At 45.1% G+C, this 21,627-nt stretch overlaps 1 protein-coding gene across 1 annotated transcript; it reads left to right on the top strand.

Annotated features, from left to right (window-relative positions):
- Positions 1–334: 334 nt before the first annotated feature.
- LOC121843260 (receptor-type tyrosine-protein phosphatase S-like) lies at positions 335–21,352 on the top strand. The gene is made up of 7 exons (XM_042312850.1): positions 335–362; positions 4,040–4,203; positions 10,285–10,372; positions 15,980–16,191; positions 19,514–19,680; positions 20,961–20,975; positions 21,253–21,352. Exons 1-7 carry the CDS (start codon positions 335–337, stop codon positions 21,350–21,352), a joined length of 774 nt encoding a protein of 257 aa, XP_042168784.1.
- The last annotated feature ends 275 nt before the right edge of the window (positions 21,353–21,627 follow it).

Consider the following 21,627-nt stretch of genomic DNA (forward strand, 5'->3'; position numbering starts at 1 on the left):
ACACACACACACACACACACACACACATAGAGGGTTCCTGCTCTATGAATACATTTTTGAATAATTATGCTACTGACTGCAATTGTGATTTAATTAAAAGTTCAAAGATGCAGTCTTGCAGAGTCCAAAAACATGCATGCGTACCCACAGCAGTGTTCTACAATATTGGACCGATGGCTTTTATACTTTTCAAATTCTCAGTGCGGCTCAAGCATGTTCTCCAACCGTCACCCCATTCAAATACAAGACGTGAATGCGAAGCCGCTGCTTTTGGGAATTTTGGGCTGTGCGCGCCCCCACAGATGGTGATCTCTGAGCCGGTAGCTATGTCACAATGGGGTGCCGGACTATCGCGTCTCTGCGTCTGTGGACTCAGAACTATACTTTGCAGAGAAAAGTCTACAGAAACACAGACATACATGCCATATTTGAACACACTATATCCAAAGAATATCTCCTACAGACTCATTTACATTTGACATGCTTTAAGCCAGTGGTTCTACCCGGCGCTGACACAGACTAGTATACTAGTATACTACTCCACTACTATAGAGACTGATAGAGACCTACTATACTACTCCACTACTATAGAGACTGATAGAGACCTACTATACTACTCCACTACTATAGAGACTGATAGAGACCTACTATACTACTCCACTACTATAGAGACTGATAGAGACTACTATACTACTCCACTACTATAGAGACTGATAGAGACCTACTATACTACTCCACTACTATAGAGACTGATAGAGACCTACTATACTACTCCACTACTATAGAGACTGATAGAGACCTACTATACTACTCCACTACTATAGAGACTGATAGAGACCTACTATACTACTCCACTACTATAGAGACTGATAGAGACCTACTATACTACTCCACTACTATAGAGACTGATAGAGACCTACTATACTACTCCACTACTATAGAGACTGATAGAGACCTACTATACTACTCCACTACTATAGAGACAGAGAGACTAGTATACTACTCCACTACTATAGAGACTGATAGAGACCTACTATACTACTCCACTACTATAGAGACTGATAGAGACTACTATACTACTCCACTACTATAGAGACAGATAGAGACCTACTATACTACTCCACTACTATAGAGACTGATAGAGACCTACTATACTACTCCACTACTATAGAGACTGATAGAGACCTACTATACTACTCCACTACTATAGAGACTGATAGAGACTAGTATACTACTCCACTACTATAGAGACTGATAGAGACCTACTATACTACTCCACTACTATAGAGACTGATAGAGACCTACTATACTACTCCACTACAATAGAGACTGATAGAGACTACTATACTACTCCACTACTATAGAGACTGATAGAGACCTACTATACTACTCCACTACTATAGAGACTGATAGAGACTACTATACTACTCCACTACAATAGAGACAGACATAGACTACTACACTACTCCACTACTATAGAGACTGATAGAGACTACTATACTACTCCACTACTATAGAGACTGATAGAGACTACTATACTACTCCACTACTATAGAGACAGATAGAGACCTACTATACTACTCCACTACTATAGAGACTGATAGAGACCTACTATACTACTCCACTACTATAGAGACTGATATAGACCTACTATACTACTCCACTACTATAGAGACAGATAGAGACCTACTATACTACTCCACTACTATAGAGACTGACATAGACCTACTATACTACTCCACTACTATAGAGACTGATAGAGACCTACTATACTACTCCACTACTATAGAGACTGATAGAGACCTACTATACTACTCCACTACTATAGAGACTGATAGAGACTACTATACTACTCCACTACTATAGAGACAGATAGAGACTACTATACTACTCCACTACTATAGAGACTGATAGAGACCTACTATACTACTCCACTACTATAGAGACAGATAGAGACCTACTATACTACTCCACTACTATAGAGACAGACAGAGACCTACTATACTACTCCACTACTATAGAGACTGATAGAGACCTACTATACTACTCCACTACTATAGAGACAGATAGAGACCTACTATACTACTCCACTACTATAGAGACTGATAGAGACCTACTATACTACTCCACTACTATAGAGACAGATAGAGACCTACTATACTACTCCACTACTATAGAGACTGATAGAGACCTACTATACTACTCCACTACTATAGAGACTGATAGAGACCTACTATACTACTCCACTACTATAGAGACTGATAGAGACTACTACACTACTCCACTACTATAGAGACTGATAGAGACCTACTATACTACTCCACTACTATAGAGACAGATAGAGACCTACTATACTACTCCACTACTATAGAGACAGATAGAGACTAGTATACTACTCCACTACTATAGAGACAGATAGAGACTAGTATACTACTCCACTACTATAGAGACTGATAGAGACCTACTATACTACTCCACTACTATAGAGACTGATAGAGACCTACTATACTACTCCACTACTATAGAGACTGATAGAGACCTACTATACTACTCCACTACTATAGAGACTGATAGAGACCTACTATACTACTCCACTACTATAGAGACTGATAGAGACCTACTATACTACTCCACTACTATAGAGACTGATAGAGACCTACTATACTACTCCACTACAATAGAGACAGATAGAGACCTACTATACTACTCCACTACTATAGAGACTGATAGAGACCTACTATACTACTCCACTACAATAGAGACAGACATAGACTACTACACTACTCCACTACTATAGAGACTGATAGAGACTACTATACTACTCCACTACTATAGAGACTGATAGAGACTACTATACTACTCCACTACTATAGAGACAGATAGAGACCTACTATACTACTCCACTACTATAGAGACTGATAGAGACCTACTATACTACTCCACTACTATAGAGACTGATAGAGACCTACTATACTACTCCACTACAATAGAGACAGATAGAGACCTACTATACTACTCCACTACAATAGAGACAGATAGAGACCTACTATACTACTCCACTACAATAGAGACAGACATAGACCTACTATACTACTCCACTACTATAGAGACAGATAGAGACCTACTATGCTACTCCACGACTATAGAGACAGATAGAGACTACTATACTACTCCACTACTATAGAGACAGATAGAGACTAGTATACTACTCCACTACTATAGAGACAGATAGAGACTAGTATACTACTCCACTACTATAGAGACAGATAGAGACTAGTATACTACTCCACTACTATAGAGACAGATAGAGACTAGTATACTACTCCACTACTATAGAGACAGATAGAGACCTAGTATACTACTCCACTACTATAGAGACCAGATAGAGACTAGTATACTACTCCACTACTATAGAGACAGATAGAGACTAGTATACTACTCCACTACAATAGAGACAGAGACTACTATACTACTCCACTACTATAGAGACAGACATAGACTACTATACTACTCCACTACTATAGAGACAGACAGAGACTACTATACTACTCCACTACTATAGAGACAGACAGAGACTACTATACTACTCCACTACTATAGAGACAGACAGAGACTACTATACTACTCCACTACTATAGAGACAGATAGAGACCTACTATACTACTCCACTACTATAGAGACAGACAGAGACTACTATACTACTCCACTACTATAGAGACAGATAGAGACCTACTATACTACTCCACTACTATAGATACAGACAGAGACTAGTATACTACTCCACTACTCTAGAGACCTACTATACTACTCTAGAGACCTACTATACTACTCCACTACTATAGAGACCTTCTATACTACTCCACTACTATAGATAGACAGAAAACTTTCCTATTTTTGTCTTTTTTTTGTGTCTCCATTTGTTTGTCAATCTTTCCATCCATCCCCCGGTCCAGATCAGTACAACCGTCAGAAGATGGACGTGGATGCCCGGCTGACCAAGGCGCTGGTCACCAGCCTGCGGCCCAACACCACCTATGAGTTCCGGGTCACGTGTCAGGAGAACACAGAGGGTGGCCCTCGCCACCGTGTGGTCGCTCGGACCACACCGCCCATCCTGGTCAAGAAGCCCAAGCTGGACCTCTACTCGGAGCCAGACAACATTCTGACCATGGGTTTCGCCCCGGTAGAGACCAAGGACATCAAGTGAGACAAATGGAAACATGGGTTTCTGCCACTATCTCTTACTGTAGCTGTCTCTCTCTCTCTCTCCCTCTCTCTTACAGCCGTCTCTCTCTCCCTCTCTCTTACTGTAGCCGTCTCTCTCTCTCTCTCTCTAACTGTAGCTGTCTCTCTCTCTCCCTCTCTTTCTCTTGCAGTAGCTGTCTCTCTCTCTCTTCGTAGCTGTCTCTCTCTCTCTCTCTCTCTCTCTCTTACCGTAGCTGTCTCTCTCTCTATCTCTCTCTTACCATAGCTGTCTCTTTCTCTCTCTACTCTCTCTCTCTCTCTTACCGAGACGTCTCTCTCTCTCTCTCTACCGTAGCTGTCTCTCTCTCTCTCTTACCGTAGCTGTCTCTCTCTCTCTCTCTCTCTCTCTCTCTCTCTTACTGTAGCTGTCTCTCTCTCTCCCTAGCTCTTTCTCTCTCTCTTACTAGCTCTCTCTCTCTCTCTCTCTCTCTCTCTCTCTCTTACTAGCTGTCTCTCTCTCTCTCTCTCTCTTTCTCTTACCATAGCTGTCTCTTTCTCTCTCCCTCTCTTTCTCTTACCATAGCTGTCTCTCTCTCTCTCTCTCTCTTACTGTAGCTGTCTCGCTCTCTCTCTCTCTCTTACCATAGCTGTCTCTTTCTCTCTCTCTCTCTTTCTCTTACTGTAGCTGCTCTCTCTCTCTCTCTTTCTCTTCTAGCTGTCTTCTCTCTCTCTCTTACTGTAGCTGTCTCTCTCTCTCTCTCTCTAGCTCTTACTGTAGCTGTCTCTCTCTTACTGTAGCTGTCTCTCTCTCTAGCCCTCTCTTTCTCTCTCTCTTACTGTAGCTGTCTCTCTCTCTCTTCTCTCTCTCTCTCTTACTGTAGCTCTCTCTCTCTCTCTCCCTCTCTTTCTCTTCTCTCTTAGCTGTCTCTCTCTCTTTCTCTTACTGTAGCTCTCTCTCTCTCTCCTCTCTCTTTCTCTCTCTCTTACTGTAGCTCTCTTTCTCTCACTCTAGCTCTCTCTCTCTTTCTCTTAGTAGCTGTCTCTCTCTCTCTCTCTCTCTCTCTCTCTCTTTAGTGTCTCTCTCTCTCTCTTTCTCTCTCTCTCTCTTCTCTCTCTCTCTCTATAGACAGAGTCTCTCTCTCTCTCTCTCTCTCTTACCGTAGCTGTCTCTCTCTCTCTCTCTCTCTTACCGTAGCTGTCTCGCTCTCTCTCTCTCTCTTTCTCTTACCATAGCTGTCTCTCTCTCTCTCTCTTACTGTAGCTGACTCTAGCTCTTACTATCTCGGTCTCTCTCTCTCTCTCTCTCTAGCTCTTACTGTAGCTCTCTTTCTCTCTCTCTAGCTCTTACTGAGCGGTCTCTCTCTCTCTCTTTCTCTCTCACTGTAGCTGTCTCTCTCTCTCTCTCTTTCTCTCTCACTGTAGCTGTCTCTCTCTCTCTCTCTTACTGTAGCTGTCTCTCTCTCTCTCTCTTACTGTAGCTGTCTCTCTCTCTAGCTCTTACTGATAGCTGTCTCTCTCTCTCTAGCTCTTACTGTAGCTGTCTCTTTCTCTCTCTCTCTAGCTCTTACTGTAGCTGTCTCTCTCTCTAGCTCTTACTGTAGCTGTCTCTCTCTCTAGCTCTTACTGTAGCTGTCTCTCTCTCTCAAGCTCTTTAGCTGTCTCTCTCTCTCTCTCTCTCTCTAGCTCTTACAGTAGCTGTCTCTCTCTCTCTCTCTCTCTAGCTCTTACAGTAGCTGTCTCTCTCTCTCTCTGTCTCTAGCTCTTACAGTAGCTGTCTCTCTCTCTCTCTCTCTCTCTAGCTCTTACAGTAGCTGTCTCTCTCTCTCTGTCTCTAGCTCTTACAGTAGCTGTCTCTCTCTCTCTCTGTCTCTAGCTCTTACAGTAGCTGTCTCTCTCTCTCTCTCAAGGCTCCAGTAGCTGTCTCTCTCTCTCTCCTCTCCTCGGCTCCAGCTGTCTCTCTCTCTCTCTCTCTCCCTCTCTCTTACCGTCTCCTCTCCCCTCTGAGCCGTCTCTCTCTCTCTCTCTAGCTCTTACTGTAGCTGTCTCTCTCTCTCTAGCTCTTACTGTAGCTGTCTCTTTCTCTCTCTCTCTAGCTCTTACTGTAGCTGTCTCTCTCTCTCTCTAGCTCTTACTGTAGCTGTCTCTTTCTCTCTCTCTCTAGCTCTTACTGTAGCTGTCTCTCTCTCTCTCTAGCTCTTACTGTAGCTGCCCTCTAGCTCTTACTGTAGCTGTCTCTTTCTCTCTCTCTCTAGCTCTTACTGTAGCTGTCTCTCTCTCTCTCTCTCTCTCTCTCTAGCTCTTACAGTAGCTGTCTCTCTCTCTCTCTCTCTAGCTCACAGTAGGGTGGCTGTCTCTCTCTCTCTCTCTCTTGTAGCTGTCTCTCTCTCTCTCTCTTACCGTAGCTGTCTCTCTCTCTCTCTTACCGTAGCTGTCTCTCTCTCTCTCTCTCTCTTTCTCTTACCGAGCTGTCTCTCTCTCTCTCTCTCTCTAGCCCCAGCTGTCTCTCTCTCTCTCTCTCTCCTCTAGCTCTTACAGTAGCTGTCTCTCTCTCTCTCTCTCTAGCTCTTACAGTAGCTGTCTCTCTCTCTCTCTCTCTCTAGCTCTTACAGTAGCTGTCAAGGACTCTCTGTCTAGCTCTTAGACAACTGTAGCTGTCTCTCTCTCTCTCTCTCTAGCTCTTACTGTAGCTCTCTCTCTCTCTCATGGGTTTCTTACTGTAGCTCTCTCTCTCTCTCTTACTGTAGCTCTCTCTCTCTCTCTCTCTCTCTTACTGAGCTCTCTTTCTCTCTCTCTCTCTCTCTCTTACTGTAGCTGTCTCTCTCTCTCCCTCTCTTTCTCTCTCTCTTACAGCTGTCTCTCTCTCTCTCTCTCTCTCTTAAGCTGTCTCTCTCTCTCCCTCTCTTTTCTCTCTCTTACTGTAGCTGTCTCTCTCTCTCTCTCTCTCTCTCTCTCTCTCTCTTACTGTAGCTGTCTCTCTCTCTCCCTCTCTTTCTCTTACCGTCTCTCTCTCCTCTCTCTCTTACTGTAGCTGTCTCTCTCTCTCTCTCTCTCTCTCTCTCTCTTACTGTAGCTGTCTCTCTCTCTTACTGTGCTAGCTGTCTCTCTCTCTCTCTTACTCTCTCTCTTACTGTAGCTGTCTCTCTCTCTCCCTCTCTTTCTCTCTCTCTTACTGTAGCTGTCTCTCTCTCTCTCTCTCTCTCTCTCTCTCTCTTACTGTAGCTGTCTCTCTCTCTCCCTCTCTTTCTCTTACCGTAGCTGTCTCTCTCTCTCTCTCTCTCTTACTGTAGCTGTCTCTTACCGTAGCTGTCTCTCTCTCTCTCTCTCTCTCTCTCTTACCGTAGCTGTCTCTCTCTCTCTCTCTCTTACCGTAGCTGTCTCTCTCTCTCTCTCTCTCTCTCTCTCTCTCTCTCTCTCTTACCGTAGCTGTCTATATATATATATATATCTCTCTCTCTCTCTCTCTCTCTCTCTCTCTCTTACCGTAGCTGTCTCTCTCTCTCTCTCTCTCTTACCGTAGCTCTCTCTCTCTCTCTCTCTTACCGTAGCTGTCTGCTCTCTCTCTCTCTTTCTCTTACCATAGCTCTCTCTCTCTCTCTCTTACTGTAGCTGTCTCTCTCTCTCTCTCTCTAGCTCTTACTATAGCTCTCTCTCTCTCTCTCTCTCTAGCTCTTACTGTAGCGGTCTCTCTCTCTAGCTCTTACTGTGGCGGTCTCTCTCTCTCTCTTTCTCTCTCACTGTAGCTGTCTCTCTCTCTCTCTCTTTCTCTCTCACTGTAGCTGTCTCTCTCTCTCTCTCTTACCGTAGCTGTCTCTCTCTCTCTTCTAGCTGTCTCTCTCTCTAGCTCTTACTGTAGCTGTCTCTCTCTCTCTCTAGCTCTTACTGTAGCTGTCTCTTTCTCTCTCTCTCTAGCTCTTACTGTAGCTGTCTCTCTCTCTAGCTCTTCTGTAGCTGTCTCTCTCTCTAGCTCTGTAGCTGTCTCTCTCTCTCTAGCTCTTACTGTAGCTGTCTCTCTCTCTCTCTCTCTCTCTCTAGCTCTTACAGTAGCTGTCTCTCTCTCTCTCTTCTCTAGCTCTTACAGTAGCTGTCTCTCTCTCTCTCTTAGCTCCAGTAGCTGTCTCTCTCTCTCTCTCTCTCTCTCTCTAGCTCTTACAGTAGCTGTCTCTCTCTCTCTGTCTCTAGCTCTAGCTTTCTCTCTCTCTCTCTCTGTCTCTAGCTCTTACAGTAGCTGTCTCTCTCTCTCTCTCTCTCTCTCTAGCTCTTACAGTAGCTGTCTCTCTCTCTCTCTCTCTCTAGCTCTTACTGTAGCTGTCTCTCTCTCTCTCTCTCTTCTCCCTCTCTCTTACTGTAGCCGTCTCTCTCTCCCTCTCTCTTACTGTAGCCGTCTCTCTCTCTCTCTCTCTAGCTCTTACTGTAGCTGTCTCTCTCTCTCTCTAGCTCTTACTGTAGCTGTCTCTTTCTCTCTCTCTCTAGCTCTTACTGTAGCTGTCTCTCTCTCTCTCTAGCTCTTACTGTAGCTGTCTCTTTCTCTCTCTCTAGCTCTTACTGTAGCTGTCTCTCTCTCTCTCTAGCTCTTACTGTAGCTGTCTCTCTCTCTCTCTAGCTCTTACTGTAGCTGTCTCTTCTCTCTCTCTCTAGCTCTTACTGTAGCTGTCTCTCTCTTTCTCTCTCTCTCTTAGCTCTTGTAGCTGTCTCTCTCTCTCTCTCTCTTAGCTCTTGTAGCTGTCTCTCTCTCTCTCTCTCTCTCTTACCGTAGCTCTCTCTCTCTCTCTCTCTTACCGTAGCTGTCTCTCTCTCTCTCTCTTTAGCTGTCTCTCTCTCTCTCTCTTACCGTAGCTGTCTCTTCTCTCTCTCTTTCTCTTACCGTAGCTCTCTCTCTCTCTCTCTCTAGCTCTTACTGTAGCTGTCTCTCTCTCTCTCTCTCTCTCTCTCTAGCTCTTACTGTAGCTGTCTCTCTCTCTCTCTCTCTCTAGCTCTTACAGTAGCTGTCTCTCTCTCTCTCTCTCTAGCTCTTCAGTAGCTGTCTCTCTCTCTCTCTGTCTAGCTCTTACTGTCTCTCTCTCTCTCTCTAGCTCTTACTGTAGCTGTCTCTCTCTCTCTCTCTCTAGCTCTTACTGTAGCTCTCTCTCTCTCTCTTACTGTCTCTCTCTCTCTCTCTGTAGCTCTCTCTCTCTCTTCCTCTCTCTCTCTCTCTCTCTCTTCTGTAGCTCTCTTTCTCTCTCTCTCTTACTGTAGCTCTCTCTCTCTTTCTCTTACTGTAGCTCTCTCTCTCTCTCTCTCTCTCTCTCTCTCGCTCTCTCTCTCTTACTGTAGCAGTCTCTCTCTCTTCTCTTTTCTCTCTGTCTCTTCCTCTCTCTCTCTCTCTCTCTCTTCCTCTCCTCTCTCTCTCTCTCTGTCTCTCTCTCTTTCTCTCTCTCTCTCTCTCTTTCTCTCTCTCTTACTCTAGCTTTCTTTCTCTCTCTCACTGTAGCTGTCTCTCTCTCTCTCTCTCTTACTTATGGGAAGGTTAGAAGTGACTGACTAAGCAATCTTGGTGTCAGCTATATAAACATTGTGCATCATCTGTAAAGGCGAGATTCTCAGCCAAACAGTCAGTCAAGACTGTTGGGCTGACGATTTCATTATTGCAATAATTAATCAATATTAAATAAAGATGATAGTTTGAAGAAATGACCAAGACCAAGTCTCCTCAGTACTGAATTTCCACAACTCTCTCTTACTGTAGTTGTCTCTCTGTCTCTCTCTTAAACTCCCACATTACGCCTTACTTTCTTGACCTCTCTCTTGCCAACCTTCTGTCCTTCTCTCTATTTTCTGCTCACACTCTGATGTTTCATTATTCATACGTTCTCTCTCACATTCTTCTTACTGTCACTTACCATCTCTCTCACACAGACACACACACACAAACACACACGCGCGTGCACACACACACACACGCGCGCACACACACACACGCACACACACACACACACGCACACACACACACACACACACACACTTTCAGGCTAAACCCAAGCTAGCCCATTAGTCCCTGTACTGTAAGTTAATGTTATGGTTCTCTGAGGATGTTGATGTTAGTGATGTCTGTGTGTGTTGCAGGGACTTCTATGTGGTGGCGGTACCACTAAAGAAGGGTTTGGGGACTGCACGACATCTCAAGAACCCAGACGAAATGGACTTGGAAGAGGTAAGAACCAACTCCCATTTAAATGTGGCCCGCGATAGATTATAATCCCATGCAGGAGCTGTACTTGTACATCAAGCTGCCTCGTGCTACAATGCATCTGAACACAAAGTTATTAGCATTAAGTGAATTGTTAGCTACAGATACCAAAGACCGCAAAACAACACATTGCTCACCCACATGCATGTCTGTCCAAGTGTTCCTCATCCCACGGAGATGTTCATAGCAACGTCGGAGGGGGTCTCGTAGTTTTCCTCAAGCGTGTTCCCTCTTTCCCTCCATCCCTCCAAAATGACATGCATGCTCCCACCCTTCCTTCCTGCCTTGGTTGCTAAGTGTGACCTTGAGCTGTGATCACAGACGAGCTATTCCATTTGGAATTACCCACATTCCACCTCTTCAGAAAAGTTCTTCATATTTCAAATCAAATCAAATTTTATTTGTCACATACACATGGTTAGCAGATGTTAATGCGAGTGTAGCGAAATGCTTGTGCTTCTAGTTCCGACAATGCAGTAATAACCAACAAGTAATCTAACTAACAATTCCAAAACTACTGTCTTATACACAGTGTAAGGGGATAAAGAATATGTACATAAGGATATATGAATGAGTGATGGTACAGAGCAGCATAGGCAAGATACAGTAGATGGTATCGAGTACAGTATATACATATGAGATGAGTATGTAAACAAAGTGGCATAGTTAAAGTGGCTAGTGATACATGTATTACATAAGGATACAGTCGATGATATAGAGTACAGTATATACGTATGCACATGAGATGAATAATGTAGGGTAAGGAACATTATATAAGGTAGCATTGTTTAAAGTGGCTAGTGATATATTTACATAATTTCCCATCAATTCCCATTATTAAAGTGGCTGGAGTTGAGTCAGTGTCAGTGTCAGTGTGTTGGCAGCAGCCACTCAATGTTAGTGGTGGCTGTTTAACAGTCTGATGGCCTTGAGATAGAAGCTGTTTTTCAGTCTCTCGGTCCCAGCTTTGATGCACCTGTACTGACCTCACCTTCTGGATGATAGCGGGGTGAACAGGCAGTGGCTCGGGTGGTTGATGTCCTTGATGATCTTTATAGCCTTCCTGTAACATCGGGTGGTGTAGGTGTCCTGGAGGGCATTGTCCCGGTGATGCGTTGTGCAGACCTCACTACCCTCTGGAGAGCCTTACGGTTGAGGGTGGAGCAGTTGCCGTACCAGGCGGTGATACAGCCCGCCAGGATGCTCTCGATTGTGCATCTGTAGAAGTTTGTGAGTGCTTTTGGTGACAAGCCGAATTTCTTCAGCCTCCTGAGGTTGAAGAGGCGCTGCTGCGCCTTCTTCACGATGCTGTCTATGTGAGTGGACCAATTCAGTTTGTCTGTGATGTGTATGCCGAGGAACTTAAAACTTGCTACCCTCTCCACTACTGTTCCATCGATGTGGATAGGGGGGTGTTCCCTCTGCTGTTTCCTGAAGTCCACAATCATCTCCTTAGTTTTGTTGACGTTGAGTGTGAGGTTATTTTCCTGACACCACACTCCGAGGGCCCTCACCTCCTCCCTGTAGGCCATCTCGTCATTATTGGTAATCAAGCCTACCACTGTTGTGTCGTCCGCAAACTTGATGATTGAGTTGGAGGCGTGCGTGGCCACGCAGTCGTGGGTGAACAGGGAGTACAGGAGAGGGCTCAGAACGCACCTTTGTGGGGCCCCAGTGTTGAGGATCAGCGGGGAGGAGATGTTGTTGCCTACCCTCACCACCTGGGGGCGGCCCGTCAGGAAGTCCAGTACCCAGTTGCACAGGGCGGGGTCGAGACCCAGGGTCTCGAGCTTGATGACGAGCTTGGAGGGTACTATGGTGTTGAATGCCGAGCTGTAGTCGATGAACAGCATTCTCACATAGGTATTCCTCTTGTCCAGATGGGTTAGGGCAGTGTGCAGTGTGGTTGAGATTGCATCGTCTGTGGACCTATTTGGGCGGTAAGCAAATTGGAGTGGGTCTAGGGTGTCAGGTAGGGTGGAGGTGATATGGTCCTTGACTAGTCTCTCAAAGCACTTCATGATGACGGAAGTGAGTGCTACGGGGCGGTAGTCGTTTAGCTCAGTTACCTTAGCTTTCTTGGGAACAGGAACAATGGTGGCCCTCTTGAAGTGTGGGAAACAGCAGACTGGTATAGGGATTGATTGAATATGTCCGTAAACACACCGGCCAGCTGGTCTGCGGATGCTCTGAGGGCGCGGCTGGGGATGCCGTCTGGGCCTGCAGCCTTGCGAGGGTTAACACGTTTAAATGTCTTACTCACCTCGGCTGCAGTGAAGGAGAGACCGCATGTTTTCGTTGCAGGCTGTGTCAGTGGCACTGTATTGTCCTCAAAGCGGGCAAAAAGTTATTTAGTCTGCCTGGGAGCAAGACATCCTGGTCCGTGACTGGGCTGGATTTCTTCCTGTAGTCCGTGATTGACTGTAGACCCTGCCACATGCCTCTTGTGTCTGAGCCGTTGAATTGAGATTCTACTTTGTCTCTGTACTGACGCTTAGCTTGTTTGATAGCCTTGCGGAGGGAATAGCTGCACTGTTTGTATTCGGTCATGTTACCAGACACCTTGTCCTGATTAAAAGCAGTGGTTCGCGCTTTCGGTTTCACACGAATGCTACCATCAATCCACGGTTTCTGGTTAGGGAATGTTTTAATCGTTGCTATGGGAACGACATCTTCAACGCACATTCTAATGAACTCGCACACCGAATCAGCGTATTCGTCAATATTGTTATCTGACGCAATACGAAACATATCCCAGTCCACGTGATGGAAGCAGTCTTGGAGTGTGGAGTCAGCTTGGTCGGACCAGCGTTGGACAGACCTCAGCGTGGGAGCCTCTTGTTTTAGTTTCTGTCTGTAGGCAGGGATCAACAAAATGGAGTCGTGGTCAGCTTTTCCGAAAGGGGCGGGGCAGGGCCTTATATGCGTCGCGGAAGTTAGAGTAACAATGATCCAAGGTCTTTCCACCCCTGGTTGCGCAATCGATATGCTGATAAAATTTAGGGAGTCTTGTTTTCAGATTAGCCTTGTTAAAATCCCCAGCTACAATGAATGCAGCCTCCGGATAAATGGTTTCCAGCTTGCAGAGAGTTAAATAAAGTTTGTTCAGAGCCATCGATGTGTCTGCTTGGGGGGGGATATATACGGCTGTGATTATAATCGAAGAGAATTCTCTTGGTAGATAATGCGGTCTACATTTGATTGTGAGGAATTCTAAATCAGGTGAACAGAAGGACTTGAGTTCCTGTATGTTTCTTTCATCACACCATGTCACGTTAGCCATAAGGCATACGCCCCCGCCCCTCTTCTTACCAGAAAGATGTTTGTTTCTGTCGGCGCGATGTGTGGAGAAACCCGTTGGCTGCACCGCCTCGGATAGCGTCTCTCCAGTGAGCCATGTTTCCGTGAAGCAAAGAACGTTACAGTCTCTGATGTCCCTCTGGAATGCTACCCTTGCTCGGATTTCATCAACCTTGCTGTCAAGAGACTGGACATTGGCAAGAAGAATGCTAGGGAGTGGTGCACGGTGTGCCCGTCTCCGGAGTCTGACCAGAAGACCGCCTCGTTTCCCTCTTTTTCTGAGTCGTTTTTGGGTCGCTGCATGGAATCCACTCCGTTGTCCTGTTTGTAAGGCAGAACACAGGATCCGCGTCGCGAAAAACATATTCTTGGTAATACTGATGGTGAGTTGACGCTGATCTTATATTCAGTAGTTCTTCTCGACTGTATGTAATGAAACCTAAGATGACCTGGGGTACTAATGTAAGAAATAACACGTAAAAAAACAAAAAACTGCATAGTTTCCTAGGAACGCGAAGCGAGGCGGCCATCTCTGTCGTCGCCGGAAGTCGTAGAGGGAACCTGCAAAACCCCATTGAGGAAGTTTTCAGCTGACATGTAGATTTTTACACAAACTATCTCCATAGAAGATACAAGCGGATGGGCAGACGAATGTAGATACTGTTGATGGATACAGTGGGTCCACCATCTCTTCCCATTTTCAACATTGTTAAAGAACATGCGTTAAGATTCTCTGTCAACTTGGTGAAAAAGAGATGAACATAAATCTAGAGAGATGGATAGACAGACAGACAGACAGACACTCAGACGGATAGACAGACACTCAGACAGATAGACAGACACTCAGACAGATAGACAGACTCTCAGACAGATAGACAGACACTCAGACAGATAGACAGACACTCAGACAGACACTCAGATGGATAGACAGACACTCAGACAGATAGACAGACACTCAGACGGATAGATAGACTCTCAGACGGATAGACAGACAGACAGACATTCAGACAGACAGACAGACATTCAGACACTCAGACAGACACACTCAGACAGACAGACATTTAGACAATCAGACTGACAGACAGACTTTCAGACAGACAGATATTTAGACATTCAGACTGACAGACACTCAGACATTTAGAGATTCAGACTGACAGACATTCAGACAAACAGACACTCAGACAGACATTTAGACATTCAGACAACACAGACAGACTGAGACAGACATTTAGAAATTCAGACAGACAGACACTCAGCCAGACAGACATTTAGAAATTCAGACAGACATTCAGACAGACAGACAGACATTCAGACAGACAGACAGACACTCAGACAAACAGATATTTAGAAATTCAGACAGACAGACACTCAGACAGACAGACATTTAGAAATTCAGACACTCAGACAGACAGACACTCAGACAGACTGACACTCAGACATTTAGAAATTCAGACAGGCACTCAGACAGACAGACAGACAGACAGACAGACAGACAGACAGACAGACAGACAGACAGACAGACAGACAGACAGACATTCAGACACTCAGACAGACATTCAGACAGACAATCAAACTGACAAACAGACACTCAGACAGACAGACATTCAGACAGACAGACACTCAGACATTTAGAAATTCAGACAGGCATTCAGACAGACACTCAGACAGACAGACATTTAGAAATTCAGACATACAAACACTCAGACATACACTCAGACAGACAGATAGACATTCAGACACAGACATTTAGACATTCAAGCTGACAGACAGACATTCAGACAGACATGCATTCAGACAGACATTTAGACAATCAGACTGACATTTAGACATTCAGACTAACAGACATTCAGACACTCAGACAGACAGACATTAAGACAGACACTCAGACAGACATTTAGGCATTCAGACTGACAGAAAGACATTTAGACAAACATACATTCAGACAGACATTTAGACATTCAGACTGACAGAAAGACATTCAGACAGACATACATTGACAGTCAGACCAACAAACCAAGATAAAGCTACGCTAAGAACTCAGATCCTCTCGCACCTCCTCACCCTCTCTCTCTAGCCCTCCTTCATCACACCCCTCTATCTCCATTCCTCCTTCACTTCACCCTCTCTCTCCATCTCTCCTTCACCTCACACTCTCTCTCTCCATTCCTCCTTCACCTCACCCCCTCTCTCTCTCCTTCCCTCCTTCACCTCACCCCCTCTCTCTCTCTACATCCCTCCTTCACCTCACCCCTCTCTCCCTGTCTCCTTCAGCTGCTGAGGGACATCACCCGAAGCGTCGCACCAGGCGTCAGCTGAGCCAGGCGGATGGCAAGAAGCCCTACATCACAGCCTGCTTCAAGCAGCTCCCCACCTCGTTCACCCTGGGCACAGAGCACCGCCACAGCAGCTGTGAGAGTAAACCTCTGGAGCCCGGGCAGGAATACGTCTTCTTCCTACTGGCTGAGCTCAACACCACCGCCGTGGTGAGTACCGGTGACGAGAGGCGCACGCATGTGTGTGTGTAGTCATACACATGCACATTCAGACACACCCTGACCACATTCAGACACACTCTGAGCACATTCAGACACACCCTGAGCACATTCAGACACATCCTGACCACATTCAGACACACCCTGAGCACATTCAGACACACCCTGAGCCCTGAGCACATTCAGACGATCGGTAAGCTGCCCTGATAGCTGACGCTTAAAGTTAGTGAGGGAGATATAAGCCTCCGACTTCAGTGATTTTTGCAATCCGTTCCAGTCTTTGGCAACAGAGAACTGGAGGGAAAGGCGGCCAAAGGGGGTGTTGGCTTTGGGGATGATCAATGAGATATACAGTTGTGGCCAAAAGTTTTGAGAATGACACAAATATACATTTTCACAACATTTGCTGCTTCAGTGTCTTTAGATATTTTTGTCAGATGTTACTATGGAAGTATAATTACAAGCATTTCATACATGTCAAAGGCTTTTATTGACAATTACATGAAGTTGATGCAAAGAGTCAATATTTGCAGTGTTGCCATTCTTTTTCAAGACCTCTGCAATCCGCCCTGGCATGCTGTCAATTAACTTCTGGGCCCATTCTTGCATAATCAATGCTTGGAGTTTGTCAGAATTTGTGGGGTTTTGTTTGTCCACCCGCCTCTTGAGGATTGACCACAAGTTCTCAATGGGAAGGTATGGGGAGTTTTCTGGCCATGGACCCAAAATATTGATGTTTTGTTCCCCGAGCCACTTAGTTATCACTTTTGTCTTATGGCAAGGTGCTCCATCATGCTTTTTTCCAAACAATCAGAAAGGGGATTCATCTGAGCAAATGACTTTACCCCGGTCCTCAGCAGTCCAAAGCAATGATGACGGCACTTGTTTCCTTGTAGGTAACCATGGTTGACAGAGGAAGAACAATGATTCCAAGAACCACCCTCCTTTCGAAGCTTAGAGTCTGTTTTTCGAACTCAATCAGCATGACAGAGTGATCTCCAGCCTTGTCCTCATCAACACTCACACCTGTGTTAACGAGAGAATCACTGACATGATGTCAGCTGGTCCTTTTGTGGCAAGGCTGAAATGCAGTGGAAATGTTTTTGGGGGATTCAGTTCATTTGCATTGCAAAGAGGGACTTTGCAATTAATTGCAATTAATCTGATCACTTTTCATAACATTCTGGAGTATATGCAAATTGCCATCATACAAACTGAGGCAGCAGACTTTGTGAAAATTAATATTTGTGTCACGAATGTACATGCTGGAGTGTGTGCTACGGGTCGGTGTAGCTATGGTGACCAGTGAGCTGAGATAAGGCGGAGCTTTACCTAGCAAAGACTTATAGATGACCTGGAGCCAGTGGGTTTGGCAACGAATATGTAGCGAGGACCAGCCAACGAGAGCATTCAGTTCGCAGTGGTGGGTAGTATATGGGGCTTTGGTGACAAAACAGATGGCACTGTGATAGACTGCAACCAATTTGCTGAGTAGAGTGTTGGAGGATATTTTGTAAATGACATCGCCGGAGTCAAGGATCTGTAGGATAGTCAGTTTTACGAGGGTATGTTTGACAGCATGAGTGAAGGATGCTTTGTTGCGAAATAGGAATCCGATTCTAGATTTAATTTTGAATTGGAGATGCTTAATATGAGTCTGGAAGGAGAGTTTACAGTCTAGCCAGACACCTAGGTATTTATAGTTGTCCACATATTCTAAGTCAGAGCTGTCCGGAGTAGTGATGCTAGTCGGGCGGGCAGGTGCGGGCAGCAATCGGTTGAAGAGCATGCATTTAGTTTTACTAGCATTTATTTAGGGATCGGCATCCCGTCAACAGGACAGTTGTAAATCATGCAGCGCATTGTGTCATCATTGCAGATTTTAGAGAAACAACAAATGTCGGTACATATAAGTGTCTAATATCGGCTGAAAGCTTAAATTCTTGTTAATATAACTGCACTGTCCAATTTACAGGAGCTATTACTGCGGAAAATGCCATGCTATTGTTTGAGGAGAGCTGCTAACAACAAAACACTTTTTTTCACTGCGATAGGTTTGATTAATTCACCCCTGAAGGTGAAATGTGTACTTGTATTCTGAAATATTGCTCTGATTTATCAACCAAAGAGACCCAGAGATAACATGAAGTGTTGTTTTGTTGGATAAAATCCTTTTTCATATCCCTCAAAGGTCCATATAGCATGCACGATCGATTTTGTATTTCCACTCGTTCAAATATGCAAAGAAAGGAATCTGTGAAAATCTAACCCTAAACGTTGTTTCAACCAGTCAAATCACGTTGGTATGTATTCCTCAGAGATCCTAGAATGTAACGAGACTTCACTATATCATTAGCGGTGTAGTATATCCTATAGGACACCAAATTTGGTCAGAGAGCGACACCTTCATGGCACGCCAATGACGCTGGCGGTCTTCACTTGAACGACTCTAACTTTGTCAAATAAGCACCATTTGGGGTCAAACAAAGCTAGTTATATATCCAATGAGCTGGGCTTTACGGGAGTACCCGGAACCTTGATATGTCGTAAAATGTAGCTACTAACCTTGTATGACAGCATGCCTTTTCCTTTTGGACAAAAATTATAAGAATATTCAGTTATGAAAACTGTTTCTTTTGCAAATGTTGAATTTATAATATGGCTACTAATACTAGAAAAGCTCAATCATAATATGGCTACTAATACTAGAAAAGCTCAATCAAAGTCCAAGTATACAGATTCGACGATATTCTTGCAGAAAAAATGTAATATGAATGCAAATGTCTCTTTCATGATTTGACCAAATGTACCTGGGTGACTTCACACTAAATGTCATGTAGTTTGTTCATACTTCAAGTTATCCATCTGAAACTTTGCACATACCTTGCTGCCATCTTGTGGACACCATCGGAATTATGGATGGCTGGAACAGGGACCTTTCTGTTGCATTTCAAAGATGGTGGTAGAAAAAAAATAACGTTTAGTCATTTCTTTGTATTTTTGTCTACCAGATCTATTGTCTTATATTATCCTACATTCAAGTCATATTTCCACAAACTTCAAAGTGTTTCCTTTCAAATGGTACCAAGAATATGCATATCCTTGCTTCAGGGCCTGAGCTACAGGCAGTTAGATTTGGAATGACATTTAGGCAAAAATTGGGAAGTTTTAAGAGCAGTTGGAGGCCACGGAAATAATGTTGAATGGCATTGAAGCTCGTTTGGAGGTTTGTTAACACAGTGTCCAAAGAAGTGTATACAGAATGGTGTCGTCTGCGTAGAGGTGACCCCTATGTCTATCTCTCTCTCTGTAGAAAATGTTTGCGGCCAGCCCATACACAGACTTAGTGGTGACCCCAGAGCTTGAGGCTGATCCTCTGCCCATGGAGACAGGTGGGGACGGCCTCATCTGGGTGGTGGGGCCCGTCCTGGCCGTAGTCTTCATCATCTGCATCGTCATCGCCATCCTCCTCTACAAGAAGTGAGTTACGTCGTAGGGGATTCTGGGGGATGTAGGCTGAAGGGGATTGTGTAGTCTGTTCTGTATGTTGGAGGAGGAGGGAGGGACTGGGGGGATCAGAGACTTGGAGGAGTTAGTGAAAGAGCTCAAATCAGGGAAATATCAATAATGATATTTTAACTTGAATGAGAGATATCTAAAACCTTATTTTCATTTACAGTTAAAATGTATCTGCTTCTGTTTCAACAGTGTTGTAGGCAACACACTGTCTATCTGAGAGAGCACCAGTAGTATACAATAACTATGTGCTGGGTGACTGAAGTCACGTAGGATAGGCAGGCCAACGTGTGGAATAGGAGAAACAGGGCCGAGCTGACACTCAGTCAGTTACACATCTCCCTTAGGAAGTGTGTGTCTCTCTCTCTCTCTCTCGCTCTCTCTCTCTCTCTCTCTCTCTCTCTCTATGGTCTCTCTCTCTCCCTCTCTATGGTCTCTCTCTCTCTCTCTATCTCTCTCTCTCTCTCTCTCTCTCTCTCTCTCTCTCTCTATGGTCTCTCTCTCTCTCTCTATGGTCTCTCTCCCTCTATGGTCTCTCTCTCTCTCTATGGTCTCTCTCTCTCTCTATGGTCTCTCTCTCTCTCTCTCTCTCTATTGTCTCTCTCTCTCTCTCTCTATGGTCTCTCTCTCTCTCTCTCTATGCTCTCTCTCTCTCTATGGTCTCTCTCTCTCTCTCTCTCTCTCTCTCTCTCTCTCTCTCTATGGTCTCTCTCTCTCTCTCTCTCTCTCTCTCTCTATGGCGGCTAGTATTTCTACCTGCTCTTCACCTTGACCCCCCTTCCCCGAGCTCACCAAGACTCACACACAGTCATACATACACACACGGACCGACCAGCTCCTCCAAATGCTGAGGAACTCTATCTATCTAGCGCTGCAAGGCGGTAGCCCTGTGAATTTTTAAATGCTTTGATTTCTCTCTCCCCCCCTCCCCCCTCTCTCCTGCTTTCCCCTCTCTCTCCCCCTCCTCCCCCTCTCTCTCTGCTTTCCCCCTCTCTCCTCCCCCTCCTCCTACCCCACCCTCTCTCCTGCTTTTCCCTCTCTCTCTCTCTATGGTCTCTCTCTCCTCCCCCCTCTCCTGGTCTCTCTCTCTCTCTCCTGCTTTCCCTCTCTCTCTCTCTCTCTCTATGCTTTCCCTCTCTCTCTCTCTCTCTCCCCCTCTCTATGGTCTCTCTCTCTCTCTCCTTGTGTTTGTGGTTTCCCCTCTTTATATATCGATTTGAAACTCCATTTCTTTCTCTGGGAAGCAGCAAACCTGACAGGTAAGGCTTAGCCGTACTTTATTGGTGTGTGTGATTTTTAGGCTAGAAAATAATCTGTCTCAGCATAAAATGTATGTGTAATTAGTCTGGGGTGAAACAATGGGAGGGGAAAAGACGGTTCGCTAGATACTGTATGCCTCTCGACGGGTTCGTTTATTTTTCACTTTCGCCATCAAAGTTGTAGCAGCTGTACTGAGCGCTTCTTGGTTGTGTGTGGACTGTGAAGGGTGGCTGTTTTTGTTGACGTTGCACGTCTTTGTTTTCCTCCCCTCCAAAGCCGTAAACGAAAGGAGTCAGAGCCCAGAACAAAATGTCTGCTGAACAACGCAGAGATCACCCCCACCACCCACAGACCCAGTGGAGATGAGACGCATTAACTTCCCAGACCACAGGTACGGCCTGAGACGTTTAACAGCATTGTGGGGACCTATGATGGAACACACCCACATACACACAGAGACACGTTTAACAGCATTGTGGGGACCCATGATGGAACACACCCACATACACACAGAGAGCCACGTTTAACAGCATTGTGGGACCTATGATGGAACACACCCACATACACACAGAGACACGTTTAACAGCATTGTGGGGACCTATGATGGAACACACCCTCATACACACACAGACACGTTTAACAGCATTGTGT

Source organism: Oncorhynchus tshawytscha, unplaced genomic scaffold, assembly GCF_018296145.1.
Source record: "Oncorhynchus tshawytscha isolate Ot180627B unplaced genomic scaffold, Otsh_v2.0 Un_contig_18398_pilon_pilon, whole genome shotgun sequence".
NCBI lineage: Eukaryota > Metazoa > Chordata > Actinopteri > Salmoniformes > Salmonidae > Oncorhynchus > Oncorhynchus tshawytscha.

What these genes read in the sequence shown, in the direction of transcription:
- LOC121843260 (XM_042312850.1), top strand. Translation starts at nt 335, where the DNA reads ATGGGGTGCCGGACTATCGCGTCTCTGC. An exon ending in GTAGAGACCAAGGACATCAA is followed by an intron (nt 4,204 to 10,284) that starts GTGAGACAAATG and finishes TGTGTGTTGCAG; the next exon opens with GGACTTCTATGTGGTGGCGG. An exon ending in AGCTCAACACCACCGCCGTG is followed by an intron (nt 16,192 to 19,513) that starts GTGAGTACCGGT and finishes CTCTCTCTGTAG; the next exon opens with AAAATGTTTGCGGCCAGCCC.